Source organism: Stenella coeruleoalba (genome assembly GCF_951394435.1).
Source record: "Stenella coeruleoalba genome assembly, chromosome: 1".
Lineage (NCBI taxonomy): Eukaryota > Metazoa > Chordata > Mammalia > Artiodactyla > Delphinidae > Stenella > Stenella coeruleoalba.
The window spans coordinates 124,662,803-124,682,211 of NC_137169.1; the positions used below are offsets into that span (position 1 = coordinate 124,662,803).

General features: G+C 57.6%; 1 protein-coding gene across 1 annotated transcript in view; it reads left to right on the plus strand.

Annotated features, from left to right (window-relative positions):
• Positions 1-474: 474 nt before the first annotated feature.
• LMOD1 (leiomodin 1) overlaps positions 475-19,409 on the plus strand; it is a 33,566-nt gene continuing 14,631 nt past the window's right edge. The window contains exon 1 of the mRNA XM_079926946.1: positions 475-894. Within this exon, the coding sequence (XP_079783072.1) occupies positions 634-894 (261 nt within the window). The 5' untranslated portion in view covers positions 475-633. The remainder of the gene's footprint in view (positions 895-19,409) is intronic.

Consider the following 19,409-nt stretch of genomic DNA (forward strand, 5'->3'; position numbering starts at 1 on the left):
GGGGCTGTAGACACTGGGGAGTCCCCAGCACACTACCAAATACAGTAGAAAGGAGTCAGTGGAGCACGTGCTGACCACAGCGCCGTCCACCCCGGGTGGAGGCGTCACGTGTGCACTTGAACAGGGCAGGCCTGGGGCTGGCCGCTCGTGAAGCCCGCGTCCTGTCTGCTTGCATTTCTGGCTCTCCGTGGCTCTCGCCTGCTTCTGCCAGCCTCTGCATTTTTGTATTATATCTTTTTCTCATTGCGTGGCCCCCTTGTCTTTAAAAGGCTAAATGCTCTGTGCTAAATTTGGTCACACAGCGCTCCAAGATTCCCTGGAATGTCCTCAAGTTTCAAACAGCTCTGACAGCGAGGCAGGCCCGCCCCCGCCCGGGGATTGGCCTTTCCTTTCAGGGCCGGGCCGTCATGGGGCCTTATTGGCTGCTGGCTGGACCAGCCCGGGTCCACTAGCCCTGGGACTGGGGAGGCTGCTGCCCCCCGTTCACACTTGGGCACCTGCAGCAGGCAGGGCAGGGGAGCCGAGGTCCTCGACCAGCTGGGGGTCTGCTCTGTCCAGATCGGCTCGCACCCCGTCCCGGCCCACCAGGACCTCCCCGCAGCCCTCACGAGAGCAGCAGCCCACTTTGCCAAGATGTCCAAGGTAGCCAAGTATCGCCGGCAGGTGAGCGAGGACCCCGACATCGACAGCCTGCTGTCCACCCTGTCTCCTGAGGAGATGGCGGAGCTGGAGAAGGAGCTGGACGTGGTGGACCCAGACGGGAGCGTCCCCGTGGGGCTGCGCCAGAGGAACCAGACGGAGAAGTCGTCCACGGGCGTGTACAACCGGGAAGCCATGCTCAACTTCTGCGAGAAGGAGACCAAGAAGCTTATCCAGAGGGAGATGTCCATAGATGTGAGTGGGGCGGGGGGCGGGGGAGGGGGAAGGGAGAAGAGGGGGAGGGGAGGGAGGGGGAGGGGGGAAACCCCGACGCGCGATGAGGATGCTCTTTCCTTAGAAGAAGAGTTCTCGCTGGCAAAGGATTCAATGTTTCAGAACCGATTGTCATCCCCTGAACTGGCCGTGTGAGCCCCTTACCCCTATTTGCCGTCTCATGAAGCAGAGGTCGGATGTGTCGGGGGGACCTGCACCCACGTATCACGCGGGGCTGCTAGCAACTTGGGAGCTGGAGGGGACGCCCTTGGGGTGGTCACTGTCGGGTTGACTCCACCCGGACGCCCACACCTGGCTTTTTTCCTTCCCATTCATCCCACCTTCCTGGCAGGAAGGGAGACTGGGCTTGCAGTCCAGTCCTTGTGGAGAACAGCTCGCTTTCAGGGCCTCTGGGCATCTCGTGGCATGTGGACCGTGTGAGGCAGCTGGTCAGATGGGCTTCCCAGGGCAGTGGAGACAGGCCAAGGTCTGCACCTTCACCCACAGCTCCCGTCCGTCTCATTCCCGGGGGAGGTGGGGTCTGCACCTTCACCCACAGCTCCCGTCCGTCTCATTCCCGGGGGAGGTGGGGTCTCCACTTTCTGGAGGAGCCTCTTGAGGGAGCAGGCCCCCTTTTGGGGGTAAGGCCCCTTGGCTGGGGGATGAAGCTCTTTCCCAGCCACCAGGTGTTTTGCCACCAGGAGGGGACAGAGGAGGGGCAGGGGTGACCGCTGGGGAAGCGTCTGCGCACATCTAGGATGGGCTTAAGCAAAGCGGCTTTCTGGGTTTTCCCGGGTTTCTGCCGTGCGCTCATATGTGGGTTTTCTTGGGGCAAAGGAGCCTGGCCTCGGCCGGAGGACGACTCCGCAGACACCCTTCCTCCAGGTCAGGAGTGTCTGCTGGGGAGACTGCTCTGCTGTGTGCCGCCTCCCCACCCCCCCGCCTGGACCTCGCCAGCCACCTCCCTGTGCGCCATCACCTGAAACTCCTGCGAGGCGTCCGGCGGGGACACTAACCGCAGCGCCCGCCGGTGGGCACGCGTGGCCCCTCGAGGTTGGGAAGCAACAGCAGAGGGGCAGAGGCTGGGGCAAGTGGGGGGCTGGCGCCCGGCCTGCCCCTGCCACCCCGGCCTGCGTTTAAAGCTTTGCCAAAACCCTGGTAGGGTAGGGGTCGTTTCGTAACACACAGAACTATCAAATCACTCTGCTGTGCACCGGGAACTAACATAGCGGTAGCATTTTTGGTCAGTTACCGTTTATTATCCTGTGGGCAAGGTCCAGGTGCAGCTCCGACGCGCTGGGTAGATACTACCGCCTCGGTGGGAAATGAGAGGATGCGGGGACTTGCTGCTGGGACGCACGGAAGGAAGCAAGGCGCTCCCGGGGGGGTGGCACCTCTGTCAACGCCCCACTGGACCCCTGGCACCCAGTCCCCAGGCTCTGAGCCCACAGCTGCGAAGGTCCCCGGAGGTGAAACACAAGCAGGAAACACTCCTGATCCCAAAGCAAGGCGTTCAGGCCGCAGAGCATGTGAGGGGCTCACCCTCACAGGCCTCGCTCCCGGCCGGCCGGTTAGCACCAGGTGGACACTTGTCTCGCAGGCAGAGTCCGAGTCAGGGGACACATGACGCCTGTGGGGAAGGCACCCCTAGGCCTTTTCCCTTGGAGGGAGGCTGTCGGTCCTCCACACCCCACACCGCTTCCTCCCCCAGGCCGGGGGCCCATGCAGCTCGGTGGCTCCCGGGCCGTGGGCAGAGTCACCTGTGTCACCTGGGGAGGGGGCACAAACCCGGGGACGCAGCTTCGTCAGCACCCTTAGCAGAACTCGAGCCTGGTACAAGCTCTGCTTTGGAACACGTGGTCTGAGGACCAGAGTCCCGCACTGTGACCTGCCTTGGTCGCCTCATCCCCACAGAGAGGCTGGAACATCCACCTCATCGACTCCATCGACTCCATCGGGCTGGTTCGAAGGCAAAACTGCAGCTCCAGCGTGTCGGCTGTCTGGGTCAAGAAGCCCAGGAGCCAAGGGGCTGGGAGGGCGGTGCCGGAGCTGCCTCTAAGCAGAGAGTAAGGAGCCGGCGTCGCCTGACTTGATGACGGTGTTGTGGGCGCACTTTTGTCTTTTTTTGTATTTATTTAATTAATTTATTTATTTTGGCTGCGTTGGGTCTTCGTTGCTGCGCGCGGGCTTTCTCTAGTTGCGGCGAGTGGGGGCTACTGTTCGTTGCGATCCTTGGGCTTCTCATTGTTGTGGCTTCTCTTGTTGCGGAGCACAGGCTCTAGGCGTGCGGGCTTCAGTAGTTGCGGCACGTGGGCTCAGTAGTTGTGGCTCGAGGGCTCTAGAGCGCAGGCTCAGTTGTTGTGGCACAGGCTTAGTTGCTGCACAGCATGTGGGCTCTTCCCGGACCAGGGCTTGAACCCGTGTCCCCTGTATTGGCAAGCAGATTCTTAACCACTGCGCCACCAGGGAAGCTCGTGGGCATACTTGTTAAAGGATCCTTATCTTTTAGATGCGGACACTAAAACACTTATGGGAAAAACCCTGCTAGGATTAGGGAATTTGCTTTAAAGTACTGCGGCCGGGGGGAGTGGGCAGGGTATAGATGACATGAGACTGTCCGCTGGTAGACAGTTGCTGATGTGTTGAAGCTGGTGGTGAGTCCGCACTGTGCTATTATGCTCATCTCTCTACTTCTGTGTATATGTTTCAGATCTTCCATAGTAAAATGCTGTTTGTTTTTGTATTTAATACATAGAGACAAGAGTGGAAGGCGGGCCCAGTGTGGGTGCTACACTCTGGCTCTTCCTGGGGCGGGGTCCCCAAGGTTCATATGCAGACTGGGTGGGTCTCGCTGTGGAAGGGACCTCGCTTTGCTTCTTCCCCACCCCCTGCTTCCTCCAGGTCAGCTCCTATCTGTCCTTGGGTCTCAGGTACCACTTCCTCCGGGGAGTCTTCCCTGCCTTTCCCTGCCCCTGGCAGTGTCAGGCACCTTGCCTGGTCTGAGGCCTCCAACGCCACTTGTGCCAGCCCCACCCCGGCCCATCCTGTCCTCCCGTCACATTGTTGCCGAGTCTGCTTTCTTGTGCAGCTGGTGTGGTTCTGGGGATCACGTGCTAGCTCGGCCTGGTGAGCAGGGGGTCAGGGTGGGCTTGACAGAGCTGATCCCTGGCTCCCCTCCCTCCCTGTAAAGAGGCAGAGCCCTCAGCCAGTGTGTGTCATCCCGGTCCTCCCGCCCAGGTGGAAGACGGCCCTGGCAGGTGTGTGGCCAAGGGTTCAGTGAAACCGTCGTCGTGGCTCAGGTTTCAGGAACCGGATCCCAGCGGGTCAGCCGTGTGTTCTCTTTCCTTCCCAAGTGGGAAAGAAGGCCTCCCGCCTGCCTCTCCGTCCTCCTCCCTGGCCTGCCGGGGGCTGGGATTAGCACCTGCGCCCAGGCAGGAGCAAGGGCAGCTCAGCCAGGGTGGAGGACGCCCTTCTGGGTTCTCCCTCGGGGAAAACTCGAGAACCTCCATGAGCCAGTAGCTGCTGGGCCCAAAAAGCCTCTGAGCTCCCTGTGGCCCCTGCCCCCGCAGCCTCAGCTCCCAGCCCAGCATCCGTGGTCTCCCCGCAGCGACGGGAAAGCAGAAGAGCCCAGCAGCAGCAGCAGGTCCCATTGCCCTTTGCCGTGTGCACTGGGCGGCATGGCTCCTTGCTTAAGGAGATTAACCCCAATGGGTACACAACCAGAATAGCCCCGGAGGCCGGGCGGAGGGGCAGGAGACGTGATGGGGAGGCACCAGTGGGCACCGGCGATGGCCCGGCCAGCTCAGAATCCCACCCTGGATCTGAAAGCTGCCTCTGTCCAACCGGAGTGTGAAAAAGCACACTTTTTTTTTTTTTTTTTTGTGGTACGCGGGCCTGTCACTGTTGTGGCCTCTCCCGTTGCGGAGCACAGGCTCCGGACGCGCAGGCCCAGCGGCCATGGCTCACGGGCCCAGCCGCTCCGCGGCATGTGGGATCTTCCCGGACCGGGGCACGAGCCCGTGTCCCCTACATCGGCAGGCGGACTCTCAACCACTGCGCCACCAGGGAAGCCCAAGCGCACTTCTTAAACTAGGTGGTGGGATCCACGTGTGTTTGTCTTAGTTGCTGCTCTTAATCACGTATTATATAGGTTCTTCTGTATGCATAGAATGTTCAGTTTGATGAATTTTCAGCAAGTGAAGCTCCTGCTGCCACCCTTGGGCTGCCCCTGGGCGCTTGCCTTCTCCTCAGCGAGGCAGCAGGGTGGATGGATGGGCCGGGCGGACAGGGAGGCAGGACCATGGAGACCCGAACACGCAGAAAGTGCAGCAGTGCTGGGGGATGCAGGTGGGCGGGGCTGGGATGAGCATCCCACTGACCAAGGGGAGGTTGCTACCAGATCGGGTAGGCTGGGGGCTCGGGGTCCCCAGGCTGAGGCAGGAAGGGGCCAGGGTGGGGCCAGAGCCCGCACCCACCATCTGCTCCCATCAGCCTCTCCCTCCACCCAAGAGACGAGCATCTGTGTCAGACATCTGGGGTGGGGGGGTAGTTGATATTCGATGCCTGCCAAGTCGGATAAACAGGAATAGCCTTTCCAGACCAGCCTGAGCTTGTTTACCAGGCCTCTCCTGGCATAACGGGAGAAGGAAGACGGGTCTGTCCCCCCACGGTTTGCTGGCCCAGGACACGGGGGTGGGGGGAGCCCCCGGTGTCTGGAGCCCGAGGTGTCCAGGTGTGACCCAGCTCCTGTCCCTTACGAGCTCGAGAACTCAGTGAGTCCCCTCAGGAAGGAAGCACACTCACGGTGCTGAGGACCATCTGGGCCAAAGGCCTCATTAACGTGGCTTCCTGAGTCGACCACGCTACCTGTCAGGTGACCTTGGAGGGTTACTGTGAGGTTGAATTGGACCAGGTGCTGAAAGTGGCACAGGGACCTTGCCCTCCTCTCCCCGAATCCTGCAGACTTCATGCCTGGGTATTCGCCAAATCTTCTTAATCTCTCATGAGGTTAAAAACTACTGCCGGTGGGAGTGAGGACTGGATGGACGCGCGGAGAGTGGCCGGGAGCTCAGTAAAGAGGGAGGCAGGGGGAGTTTAATTACTTCCTGCCCCACCCCCATCCCGTGGCCTGGTTTCTTCTAGCCTCTGCCTAATTATTTTACCCCCAGGCTCAAGGGCTGAGGCTCCGGGCTGGACGCTGCTGGGGGAAGGGAGATGGGGGAGGTTTCGGGCCTGTGAACCCTCCTGGTCTCTGGGGTCCCCGGCAGAGAAGACCAGCTGGTCGTCCGGAGGCCGTTTACAAACAGCTAGGAATAGAACGGCCTCCTGCCCCGCGCCCTCTCCCTCCCACCCGCCTCTTGCCTCCCCCAGGAGGGTCCACAGCCCCTTCAGGCTGTCGCATCAGTGCCAGCGGGACCCCGTCCTGACCTGAAAAGTAGAACATCCCTGGCGCAGAAGGTAGCGAGTCTGGAGGTCAGAACAGGGTCTCCAGAGGCAGCTGGACCTGGATTCAGACCCCGTCCCTTTGCCTTTCGGAGCCCGAGATGCCCATCCACAAGATGGAAGCAAAGCCCACCATAGGGCAGTTGTGAGGTTTAGGCCAGGGCGCGGAAGGCCTGTGGCGGGGAGATTTCCCTGACCCTGAAGGTCCAGCAGTTAAGACTCCGAGCTCCCACTGCTCGGGGCACAGGTTCAATCCTTGGTCAGGGAACTAGGATCCTGCATGCCCTGCCCTGCGGCGAGGCCAAAAGAGAGAAGGCACTTGGCAGGCTGGGGGCTGGGGGCCTGGAGGTGGGGCCTTGAGCCCTGTCCCGCCTTCACTCTTTTTAGGCAGGGTTCACGGATCATGTTTGTGTTTCTAAGTAGGGAGGCGGATTCCACTAAATCATTGATTCTCCAGCTATTTTGTGAGTTCCCAACAGGCAATTTCTAAACGCTAGGAGACAGTAGTAAGACAGAGAGGCCCTTGGCCCTGAGCTCACATTCTAGTGGGTGAGACAGATAATACTCGTAGAGACCATATACACACATCACAGGTAACATCTGTTTGTTACAAAGAAGAATAACCTAGTTTCAGGAAAGAGTATATAACCAATAGTCTTGGTGGGGGGAGATTCCTACCAGGGGTCAGGGAAGACACTGCCCAGAGGCGACGTGGGAGCAGGTCTGGGATGGACTGAGGGATCGGCCACGGGACGCTCTAGAAGGAACAGCAAACACAAGGCCTGTGGTGCTAGCAGGTGTAGCCTGTCAGAGGGCGAGCCAGGCCCTGTAACTGGAGCAGTCGAGCGGGGATGAGGCCAGGAGTAGGCTGGGTTCAGGTGAAGCAGGGTGGGTTCAGGTGAGGCGGGGCGGGTTCAGGTGATACGGAGCGGGGGTTCAGGTGATACGGGGGCGGGTTCAGGTGATACGGGGCGGGGTTCAGGTGATATGGGGCGGGTTCAGGTGATGCGGGGCGGGTTCAGGTGATATGGGGAGGGTTCAGGTGATGTGGGGCGGGGTTCAGGTGATGCGGGGCGGGTTCAGGTGATACGGGGCGGGTTCAAGTTATACGGGGCGGGGTTCAGGTGATGTGGGGCAGGGTTCAGGTGATACGGGGCGGGTTCAGGTGATGCGGGGTGGTTTTCAGGTTATACGGGGCGGGGTTCAGGTGATGCGGGGCGGGTTCAGTTTATATGGGGCGGGGTTCAGGTGATGCGAGGCGGGTTCAGGTGATATGGGGTGGTTTTCAGGTGATGCAGGGCAGGTTCAGGTGATGCAGGGTGGGTTCAGGTTATACGGGGCGGGTTCAGGTGAGGCGGGGCAGGTTCAGGTGAGGCGGGGCCTTACAGGGCAGCAGTGGGAGCTTGGAGTTTTATTCCAAGCAGGGTGGGATGGCATTGGAGGGTTTTGAGCAGGGGAGAGATGTGGTCTGACCTCCGTTTTCAAAAGGAAATGTACACACTGCTATATTTAAAATAAAATGCCTTTCCATGAAAAATAAAATAGAATGCGCGGACCCATTGCTCTGCCAGCGGTGGGACGCACAGAGGCAGGAGGGCAGGATCGAGAAGTGGTCAGATTCGGGAGATACTTCACAGCAGCACAGCCAGGCCTGGCTGACGTTTTGGGGGAAAGAGAGGAGTGACGTGACCCGTCCTGCCTGAGCTGCGGGTATATCTGGCGCCGCTCGCTGACGTGAGCCGGGGATTTGAGCAGATGCAGAATGCTCGTGGAGCTTAGCAGCCCCACGGGGAGCGCTGGGTCGCAGGTGCGAGTCTGGAGCTCAGCGACGAGAGCCGTTTGGGAGCCCGAAGTGTGGAGGTGATGCTGAAAACCCTGGAAGAGGCACTTGGGGAGCGAGTGTGGGTGAAGAGCCAGGGCCGAGGACCAGTCTCCGTCCCTCCCACGCTTCAGGCGCTGGAGAAGGGGGAAGAGCCCTGAAGGAGGCTGGGGAGGAGGGTGGAGGCTCGGAGCCGTTTCTTAGAAGTAGGTGAAAGGGGTTCATGGTGGGGGGGGCGCCACGTCTGTTCCTGCTGAGAGATTCTGGAAGGTTAAGACTCGAGGAGGATGGCGGGGCCGGCAGATGGAGCACACGGACACGGCTCTCTGTTTTTTCTGCATTTTGTTCTAGTGGGGAGCAGCCGGAGGTAAACACGGATCACGAGAGGAGTTTTAAAAGATGGGCTGTGACAGCGTGTTCGGTGCTGCTGGGGAGGGTCCGTAGAGAGGGAGACCTTGATGGCGGGACGCACTACGGTGGGGCCTCACCTCCCACACTGGGGGGGGGGGCGCGGAGGGGGGCACGATGCGACAGGAAGGCGAGTCAGGGGAGGGGGAGGGGAGCTTGGCCTCTCACATGGGGCCAGGTACCCGGGCTGCTCTGGGAAGACACGCCCCGCCAAGCGGGGGTGGATTGAAGGGGAGAAGCTGGGAGGCTGGGGTAGAGGTCAGAGGTTATGCCTCAGGTCCCAAGAGAAATGCTCAGTGCTTCCTGGTGAGGTAGGGACACACGAGACGCCCCAGACATGAAACCCGGCCTTGAACATCAGCTTCAACAGCTGCCAGAGCTGTTCCTAGACCCAGTAGACTGTCACTCCGGGGCACCGATCCTCTGTCCCCAAGGCCATCGTGCCCAGCGGGAGGTGGGGGGCTCCGGGCCTCTCGGCATGGCTGGCGGTGGGAGGAGCCCTGGGCCGCAGGCCCGCAGGCCAAGCAGGGGCCCCGGGCTCCTTTCCGGGCCAGAGGGTTCAGCAGCCGCGCAGCCTCAGATGAGCTCCGAACGTTCTCCAGGTTTACCGTCTTTCATCTTATTCTTCAGTGTCTTACGTGTGTCTCATCGCCAAGAGTGGATGCTTTCTCTAGCTCACGTCTTTATTGAAATATAAAACACATGCAGAAAAGCGTACAAAGCACAGATACAGACTTTCCCAAATTCCCACAAAGTGAACAAGAACCAGCGCGTTGACGGCATCGCCCCAGGCGTCCGTCCCCACGGGAGCCCCACCCTGGCGTCTAGCCCCAGGCTTAGCTCGCCCGTTTGAAATCATGTATTTAGAGTCACACAGCGTGTGTCCTGTCCCGCGTCTTTATGTTTGTGAGATGCATCCATGTCGTCCGTAGCTTTGTTTGTTGTTTACTCTCACCGCTACACGTAGTAACCCCTTGTATAAATATAATTTATTTATCGTTTCACTGTTTAGACATATGGGTTGTTTCCAGTTTGGGGGATATTACAACCCATGCTGTTAGGAACGCTTTTGTCCGTTTTTGGGTGCACTTACGATTTCATTTCTGTTGGGGATGTGCCTGTGAGCGGCATTGCTGCCACCCAGAAAACGCAGAATGGAGTTCCCATTTCTTTGCCTGTGAACAGAGGTGGTCCTATCTAATTTGGAGTGTCTGTGAGGGTGGGGCACACAAGTTTGCAGAATGTCTAACATAGCAATTTGCAACCAGTAGGCATTTAAGTAAGTGATAGCCACCGTGGTCATTTCTCCTGGGGCCCATCCTTGAGGGCAACCGCCTGCCTTCACATCCTGGGACACATCCTGCCCTCCCACACGCCCACCAGTCACTCTGTTCAGACCTGGATGCCGCAGTGAGGCCCGGGTCGGGTCTCTCCACCCCCAGACTATAACTTTCCCAGAAACGGTGGCCCCTTCCATCCTTGGCCCCAGTGTGGACAGACTTCTCATCAGTGTTTGGAGGCTTTTCGACTTTGCTTATTTTCCCCTTGAGCTTCTATCTTACTCGGTCATTCTCAGCATTACCCTCGGTTCTCATGCTTCGGCCCCCACCTTCGTCACTGGGCCGGCAGGAGACTAACCCCCTGGCATATGTGCCCCGCCCCACAGCTGCTCCCCAGACCTGGAGAGAATGACGTGGTGGGTACGTCGTCGTTGCCGCAGCCAGGCCTCCGGCTGCCCAGAAAACCTCCGCACATCCGCCTCTTCTTCCAGAAGCCAGCCTTCCTCTAGGAACCCTCTTGTCCCAGCTCTCTTCTCACCCTCAGCGGATGACCTGGCGCCAGGTTTCACTGAGAACCTTGAAGGCTTCGGGTGGGAATACCTTCAAATTCCTCTTCTGCTACCTGAAAACGTGTAGGCGTCCATGTATGTAATCTTCCCCCTTCCCTCCCATCTCAGCACGGAAAAGACGGCCCTCCTCTGGACCAGGCACTGTTCGGATCCTGTTCTCTCCTGTGTCCTCTGCAACCTTTGCTCCCTTAAACACCGGTTTTCTCTCAGTCAGTCTCTCTCTGTCTCTGTCTCTCTCTGTCTCTCTGTGTCTCTGTCCCTCCCTCTGTTTCCCTCTGTCTCTGTCTCTCTGTCTCTGTTCCTCCCTCTGTGTCTCTCTCTCTCTGTCTCTGTCTGTCTCTGTCCCTCTCTCTGTGTCTGTCTGTCTGTGTCTGTGTCCTTTCCTCTGTGTCTCTCTGTCTCTGTCTCTGTCCCACCCTCTGTGTCTCTCTGTCTCTGTCCCTCCCTCTGTGTCTCTCTGTCTCTCTGTGTCTGTCTGTCTGTGTCTGTGTCCCTTCCTCTGTGTCTCTCTGTCTCTGTCCCTCCCGCTGTGTCTCTCTGTCTCTCTGTGTCTCTCTATGTCTGTCTGTCCGTGTCTGTCTCTGCCCGTCTCTCCTCAGCCTGCCTCCCTGCTCTCTCTCCGGCCCCATCTCTCCTCCTTCACAACAAACCTGCAGGAAGCAGCCCCACAGTCACCATCTCACCGCAGCTCCCTGGCCCCTGCACCGACAGCCTTGGGGGCTGGCTTTTTAGTCCTCGTCCCGCGTGCCTCCTCTGCGCCCTCCGATGCCACCTCAGTCCCTGGCATCCTGACCAACGCGCTGGTTTCCTTCCCTCCACAGCTGCTCCCTCCCCATCTTCCCCTGGTGTCCAGACACCGCTGTGGCCAGGGCTCTGGCCGCAGCCCCTGTGCCCGCCCACTCCCTCTGGCCTAGATCTCCATTCTGAGTCTAGAGCATTCACTTGCCTCTTGTGCTCCTCGAGTGTCTCAAGTTCAACTAGTCCAAAAATAAATGAACCATCGCCCCAGCCCGGGCCCGCCTCTCCTCCTCCTCTATAGTTTGGTGAGCAGGGGGGCCGCCTAGCCCCCTGCCCGTGTCCCGGCTTCTCTTGGCGACAGAACCCCGGTGCGCTGTCCTCCCCTCCGGTCCACCTCCCCAGTCGCTCAGATCGCGCGTCATGACCTCGCCGCCCACCCCCTCCTCTGCCCGTGGAATCCATCCTCCCCGAGCTGCCAGCGTCTTATCATTGAATGCAATCTCGACCCCAACACTGTCCTGCGTGAGACCCCCTTGCTCCGCACGGCTTCCACCACCAACCCACGCTCCTTGGCGGCCCAGGGCGCCCTGGGCAAGCCAGCACCTCCCTGACTCCCGGCTACTAATGCTCGTCCCCTTGACTTTCACCCTTTGCCACGTCTACGCCTGACGGTGGCCCACAAAGGGGCTTCCTCTCCTTCCTCTGTGCCTGTGCTGACCTGCCAGCCCGGATAATCCTCCTCCCTGGAGGCTCGGCTCCGGTGACAGCCGTGACACGGCTGTCCACACGCACACGTGGAACGCGGTGTTCCCGCATCGCCTGTGCCCGTGTTTCCCCGCACGTCTAGAGGGCGAGGCCTGACCCTCACCCAGCCCCGCTCCCCAGCAGTGAGTGCAGGGCCTGGCTCAGAACACATCTGAACGTTGAATGAACAGAGGATGAATAGTTTGCAAATGCCGTTCTCGTCCTGCTTGACTGGACCTGCAGAAGTTATTTATTCATCTGTGCTCTTCGGAGACTACTGGAAAATATGATTTTGTGTCCAGATCCCCAAATGGAGAGAGACTTGGCGGTGATTCTTTTTTTCCAGTTTCTGTAAACAGCCACTGAAATCGGTCCACAAGTTTGCACCCTACGGCCCCAGTGCTGGGAGAGGTCACTGCCGTATTTCCCCCTCAGTTTGTTCTGCACAGAACGAGACTCAAGGACTCATTTTTAACTTGTTCCATTTTTCTTCCTTCTCTGGATCCTCTCTTAAATGGCTCTCCAGGGACCTGAGATCACAGGCTGACATTTTTAGCCTGACCAGTCCAGTTCGCCTGTGTCTTGGGGGCCACTGATACACCCTAAAGAGCATATCAATGATTAGCTCCAGACCCAGCCAGCTGGGGCTGTCAGCGCCCACCATCTGGTTTCTCCCCTAAAATGTCTGGAGAAGTTTGCGGCTTTGCCTCTAGATCCAGAGAAGGTGACGTGGCTCCTGCAGAGAACTGGCTCCAGGCAGGTCTCCCCTTGGAGCGGGAGCAAAGCCCCGGTTACAGTGTCGCAGGCCCACCTGTGGGGCGGCTGGGGGTCTGAACGTGGGGGTGTGATAACTGGGAAGGTTGTGGATGGGCCAGTCCTGACCCAGGCAGATGCACACCGGCCCTCATGAAGCCAGGATTGTGAGGCCGGAGCAGAGCCGGGAGCAGGTCCTTGTAGATAAACGGTCAGCTTTTCTCACCAGGGCTCTGCAGGGAACCAAGCCCTGCAGAAAACTGAGTGACTGTGTCCTCAGTTCTCCCAAAGATGCTAGGTAGCTGGTCCCATTCTAAATACAGAGGAGAAAGAAATTCAGTACATACAGTGGACGCCTTAGGGCATCTCCTGGAACCTCCTTTGACAAGGGCTGACTTCAAGCCATTTTCCTCGTACCAAGTGTCCTCCGATGGGTCACCTCTCCTACTCCAACGGCAGAGTCTTCCGCGTGCCTATCCCTGTATATTATTTAGAAAGAATGTATTTCCAAATCACCAGGAAAGTGTCTACTGATGACCCAGATGCTGAAGACGCCAGTGTCCCAATGGTCAGGGTTCCTTCAGGTCGGGGGTCAGAGAGACTTTCTGTTTTGCTCTCCGTCCCCGTAATCCTTGCCTTAAAGGCAGGAGGAGACAGGGGTACACAGAGCACGGAGGTGCTGTTTCTTCAAACAACAATTTATAATTGTAATGTCATAAGGCTCATTATAGACAATATCAAAACAGGGGAAATAGAGAAAATAACCGATAATTCTTTGTCTTATTAGCTAAAGGTGTCAGCCGTGGTCACATTTCCTGAGTGCAGGCGTGCGTACACACTTTTCCTTTTGTAGCTGAGACACCTTTATGTACAAACACGCATATTCACATACATTCTGATTCCTGCTCGTTATTATTGTTTGCTTATCATATTACAGTAGTCATTTTCCCATGTCACTAAAAATTCTTCCTGAACATCGTTTTCAGAGGGTATTATGGTCCATCGTATGGCCGGGTTAAGCCATTTGCCTATATTTGGACACTTACATGGTTTCCAATAAATATACTTTCCAAGTCCCCAAGTGGATCCGCAGACGCAGGCTCCTTCCCCTGGCCTTTGGCGCCTGTCCCCAGAGAGACTAAGCCAAACCCCATGATAAACAGAGCCACTGACACACTTCCCAGCTGAGACTCTCGCCAGATGGGCGAGACCGACTAGGGAAGGGGAGAAAAGACTCCCCGATGGCTAATCCCGGGACAGGGACACGCGAGGCCACCCGTGCTCCTTCCTGAGGCTCAAATTCCTGATGTTGGTACGTCTGCCAAGCAGGGCAGCCCTCCGCCCCCCCAGGACCAGTCACCTGCGTGCACCGTGGTAGAACTGGCGTGCCCGGCCTTCCTCGGACTTGGGAGGAAAGAGTTGTTCCTACTGACAGAGAGAATCAAGTCTCCAGCCTGGGAAATTTCAGGTGTGGGCAGGATGTCAAGGAGGGGAGGGCACTGGTCCATCCTCCTGCTTCCGAGGCCCTGCCCCAAAGGCGCCCCAAGGTACCAAGTCCTCGTGGTACCGGTTCCCTCCCCCAGAAAAGCAGAGGAAGGGTGTCTCGGCTCAGCTGACCCAGGTGAGCTCTCAGCTGCCATCCTGGGACATCCGCCCACGAGCCCCAGCTGTCCAGGCTCCAAAGGGGAACCTCACGCTTGCCGGCCTGTCCAGTCTTGTGGGTTCCCGCAGGCGCCGTCTGATTTCTCCTCCCGTCAGCCTTGCAGTGTAGGGCTAGACAGGCTTTAACCTGCTTGACAAAGGAGCTGGGGCTGAGGAGGTCACCGAGCTGGTGACCAGGGACGCTCTCGAACACCTCCTTCTGACTTCATGTTCACAGAAAAAGAGTCTGTCTCTCAGCCTCCTTTCTGAGCACCCCCTTGAGTGGCGGATGCCTGCCGTGCACCCTCCTGGGGCAGGTGCTACGCCTGGAAGCCCTCTGTGCTCTGGGGCGGGAGCTGGCCCGGCCCACCCTGCCCTCGGTGGTCCCAGGATGGCTTCTCCCTGATGCAGACCCAGGGCTCGCTCACCCAGCCTGCGGCCCCGGAATCGCCACCCCGCACCCCCTCCACCCCAGGTCCTGCAGCCGCTGCAGTGGAGGCCGTGGTCTCTCCACTCGCCCCCTCCCGGGACGCTGGGTCACTAAGGGTCTTTGCGGATCACAGGAGCCCTTACTATTTAGGGCATTTATTGCTCGTCACAAATGGGAATAAACAGAGGGAAGCAAACGGCCCACACGGGAAGTGCAGTCACTCGGGATCCGGCACGGGGACCCCTCCACGTGGGGCTGCCGAGCTGGAGGTGTGGCCGCTGGGAGCCAAGCGTGAGTCACACAGACGCCCCAGACCTATTGGGAAGAATGAAGTAGCTCACTAGTAATTTTACATTGATCACACGTGGAAATCATCTTCAGATGGGCTCCAAACATGTATTTTTTATTTAAAAAACACAGGATTTATTAGGAAATCATGTCATCAACCCTTCCTGCGTGTGTCCCGAATGCATATCTTCACAGAGGGAAGTCTGACGTGGCGTTGGGTGTGTGTGCACATGTGTGCGTGCACACGTGAGCGTATTCTTGGGACGCTGGGAAACAGAAGGATGTGATGGGTTCAAGGTCAAGTTCAGTCAGTGCTTATACATTCAATCTGCAGGGTTAGTGACTCAGCCCCTTCTAATTCAAGGGCACTGAAACTTCAACAAACACATTATTAAAATTCATTTCACTTGTTTCTTTTTCCTTTGTATTAACGTGGCTACTAGACCATTTAAAATTGCTGGTATAACTCCCATGATGTTTCCATTGGGTGGGGCTGGTCTAATACGGTGTTCCATTGATGGTCCCAGGCACATAGGTTCGTTTTGTAGTTTCAGTTCTTTATTGAATCTTTATCCTTTAGAAATTAAAGCAAGAGAAGATAAACACGGTACGTACAATAGGATTTTGTTCAGTATAACCTCCCATCATTGTGTGATAAAGAGCAAGGTCTCTTTTAATTATCTTCCCGTTTTTCGTTGAGATAGAATTCACATACCATGAACTTCAACGTTTCAGAGTGTGCAGTTCAGTGGTTCTTTTAGTAATTCACAAAGTTGTGCCACCAGTCCTACTATCTAATTCCAGGATGTTTCCATCTGCCGCAAAGTACACCCCGCACCCACGAGCAGCTCCTCCCCAGGTCCCGCCCCCGCCCCCCCAGACGCTGGCGACCGCTCATCTGCCTTCTGTCTCTCTGGGTGCGCCTGTGCTGGCGTCTCATGTGCGTGGAACCGTACAGCACGGGGCCTCTGGGCTCTGCTCCTTCTACGTATCGTGCTTTCAAGGTTCATCCCCGTTGGAGCGTGGTACTTCATTAGCATTATGGCTGAATAATATTAATTTTTATGGTTACACCACAGCAGCTGATGGGTATCCGGGTTGTTTCCGCATTTTGCCCGTTATGAATAATGCTGCGGTGAACATGCGTGTGTAAGTTGTTGTGTGGACACGTTTTCACTTACCTTGGGTATATATATGACCTAGGGGTGGAACTGCTGGGTCACAGGGTAACTGTGTTCAGCTGTTTCAGGAACCGCCAGGCTTTTCCAAGGCAGCTGCACCATCTTACATTCCCGCCAGCAGTGTATGAAAGTTCCAGTTTCTCCACATCCTCGCTGACACCAGCTATTATCTGACGTTTTTATTTTTTTTTTAATCATAGCCACCCTAGTTGGTGTGAGGTGTATATCTCACTGGGGTCTTGCTAACCTCAGAGGACACGGGTTTATTTCATGAAATAATGTGGCGATTTCCTCAAATCCCTTCCGTCTTCCTGACGCTCCTTCTCCAGACCTGCCGTATTTATTCTTGTGGTTTCACTGTTGCTTGCACACCTGCCACTCCCAGATGTGCGTCTCAAGCGCAGGTCTCTGTCCTGAGCCGTCGGTCTTAACTAAAGCCAGCTCCTGGGGCATTTAACCGTCATCCCGGCCCAAACCGCCGTCACCCCACTTCCCACCCGCCTTCCCTCCACCCTCCTCGCCATGGTTTTAAAGCATCGCCATCTCTCCTGTCAACCGAGCTGAAGTCCCGGGGGCTTTCCCCACTTAACCAAATCTTATGAACTGTCCCCCAGAAACGAGCATAGAATTCACCTCAAGGCGGGCGCTGTCAGCCTCGGTCTGGGGTCCCATCACGTCCTGCCAGAGCTGTCTCTCCAAATACAACCTGACCGTCCGTCACTTTCCTGCCTAAAAGTGTGTGTTTCCGTTGCCCATCATGTGAGGCCCATGCGTGAACTCTGGCGTCTGGAGTGATCTGGCCCCAGGGCAAGGTTCTGGTCTCAGCCCCTCCACCCCGTGCCCAACAAGTCCCGTGCTTTGCCCGTTTTGACCCTCGCCCTGAGAGAGTCCTTGCGTGTCTCCTGTCCCAGTTGAGCCCTCTGAAGGAGGCCCCCTGGGATGACGCTTCAGTCCCATGTCCTCCTGGCCCGGCCTCCACTGCATAGACACAGGGTCCTGTACTGGGGGGGGGGCGGCTTGGCCTCCCTGATGTAAGGGTTTGACATCCTCTTCGCTGCCTCCCCCCACTAGACTTTTTTCTTTTTAATATTTATTTATTTATTTGGTTGCACCGGGTCTTAGTTGCAGCAGGCGGGCTCCTTAGCTGCGGCTCGTGGGCTCCTTAGCTGCGGCCCGCCACCTCCTTAGTTGCAGCGCACGGGCACCTTAGTTGTGGCATGTGAACTCTTAGTTGCAGCATGTCGGATCTAGTTCCCTGACCGGGGATCAAACCTGGGCCCCCTGCACTGGGAGCGCGGAGTCTTACCCACTGCGCCACCAGGGAAGTCCCCCCGCCCCCGCAGCTAGATCTCGACTTCTCTCCCTGCAGTGGAAGGACTAGACCCACCTCCCAGCTGTCCTGGGGCTTAAAGGCTCAGCTCAGTGCTCAGGCTGGTCCCCGGCTCTGACCCTCCCCCACCAGTGTGTTTCAAACGGGAAGACCCAGCCTTTTCACTCTACTACAAGGGGGTCCCAGCTCCCTTGCAGCTCCCTGACCTCGACTGCGGGAAGGGAGCTGCCTCTGGGAGTCGTGACGACCCCGCAGCATGAAAGAGGGAACTTTCCAGAACAACCTGCAGGTGCCCAAGGCCTGGGGGATGGAGGCTCGGGTGTGGCATTTTCCTGGGGTACAATCTGCAGGAAGAGTCAGCAGCGGGGGAGGTGGCACTGGAGCCAGCAGTCCCTCATCCCTGTGGTCCCGTCCGTCCAGAGGCATCGGGAGACCCCTCACGGTGGCACAGGGGGCCTGGAACGTGGGGGGTCCCCGAGGCCAGCAGGGCTGTCGTCCGTTCTGCCCTGTCCTGCGGGCGTGGGGGTCTGGGAGGCACACCCACCAGACCTGTGGATTACCTGAGGCCCAGAGGGAGTGCGAACTTGGAAACAGCGGAACCAGGATCCACAAAGTTCTGGTCAGACTGGGATGACGGGCTCAGTATGACAGGTGGAGGGGACCTTGTTCCGTGGGACCCTGGGGGTGGAGCCAGAGGGCTTCCTGCCATAGAGTCAGCTTCAAAAAAAAAAAAAAAAAAAGGCTTGGCTTCCTCAGGAGGAACTGAGCTCTCAGTCCCTGGAACCTAAGTGGTAGGGACATCATAGGTAGGGTTGAAATATTTCATTCCATCCCAGCAAACATTTGTTACATGCAAAGCACTGGGCCAGGCCAGATGCCGGGGACAGAAATAAAGGGCCGGTCCTGCCCTCAAGCCGCTCACCATCTAGTCCCAGGACAGCGCAGAGAGGGCTACAGGGCAGCCACCCGGGAGGGGCTCCCGGCCCAGGGCCTGGGCTGCATGTTGATGGTCCATTCCGAGGAATTAACTATTATTAACCTTTTAGGTAAGAGAACAGTGTCGTAGCTCTCTTTCTCAAAAGTTGCCATCTTTTAGAGATACACACTGATTTGTTTGTGCATGAAGCGATATACCTGGGATTTGCCCTGAAATAATGTGAGGGTGAGAGAAACACAGGTGGGCAGACAGTGATGACTGAGCTGCCAGGAGGTCATTATGCTCTAGTTTTATGAACCGTTGAAGTTTCCCCAAATACAAAGTTAAAAAGAAGGAGGAGGGGACTTCCCTGGCGGTCCAGTGGTTAAGAATCCACCTTCCAATGCAGGGGACGCGGGTTCCATCCCTGGTCAGGGAACTGAGATCCCACTTGCCGCAACTACTGAGCCCGCGTGCCGCAACCAAAGAGGCCGTGTGCCGCAACAAAGATCCCGAGTGTCGCCACTGAGACCTGATGCAGCCAAGTAAATAAAAATAAATATTAAAAAAATTTTTTTAATTAAAAAAAAAGAAGAATGAGGCAGAGGAGGAGAAGTTGGGGGGAGGAGGACAGTCAGGCAGGCGGGGGGGGGACAGAACACTGGACGGCATGAACAGCACCTCGAAGGCAGCCAGGCCGTGTGTCCTGCACGGTGACCGGAGTGCGGGCAGGAGGGGGCGGGGCACAGCCGCGGGCAGCGGCCACGTCACGAGGACCTGTGGGCCTGCTCAGGGGTCTGGGGCTCATCCCAAAAGCCCGGCCCCACTGACCAGGTGACATTTCTGAGAGATGGCCCCGGCTGCAGGTGCAGGTGGCTTGGAGAGGGCAGTGAGGCGGGCAGGGGACCAGCTTGGCCCCAGCACAGTGGTGCCGAGGGTGCTGAGGTGTCAGGAAGGC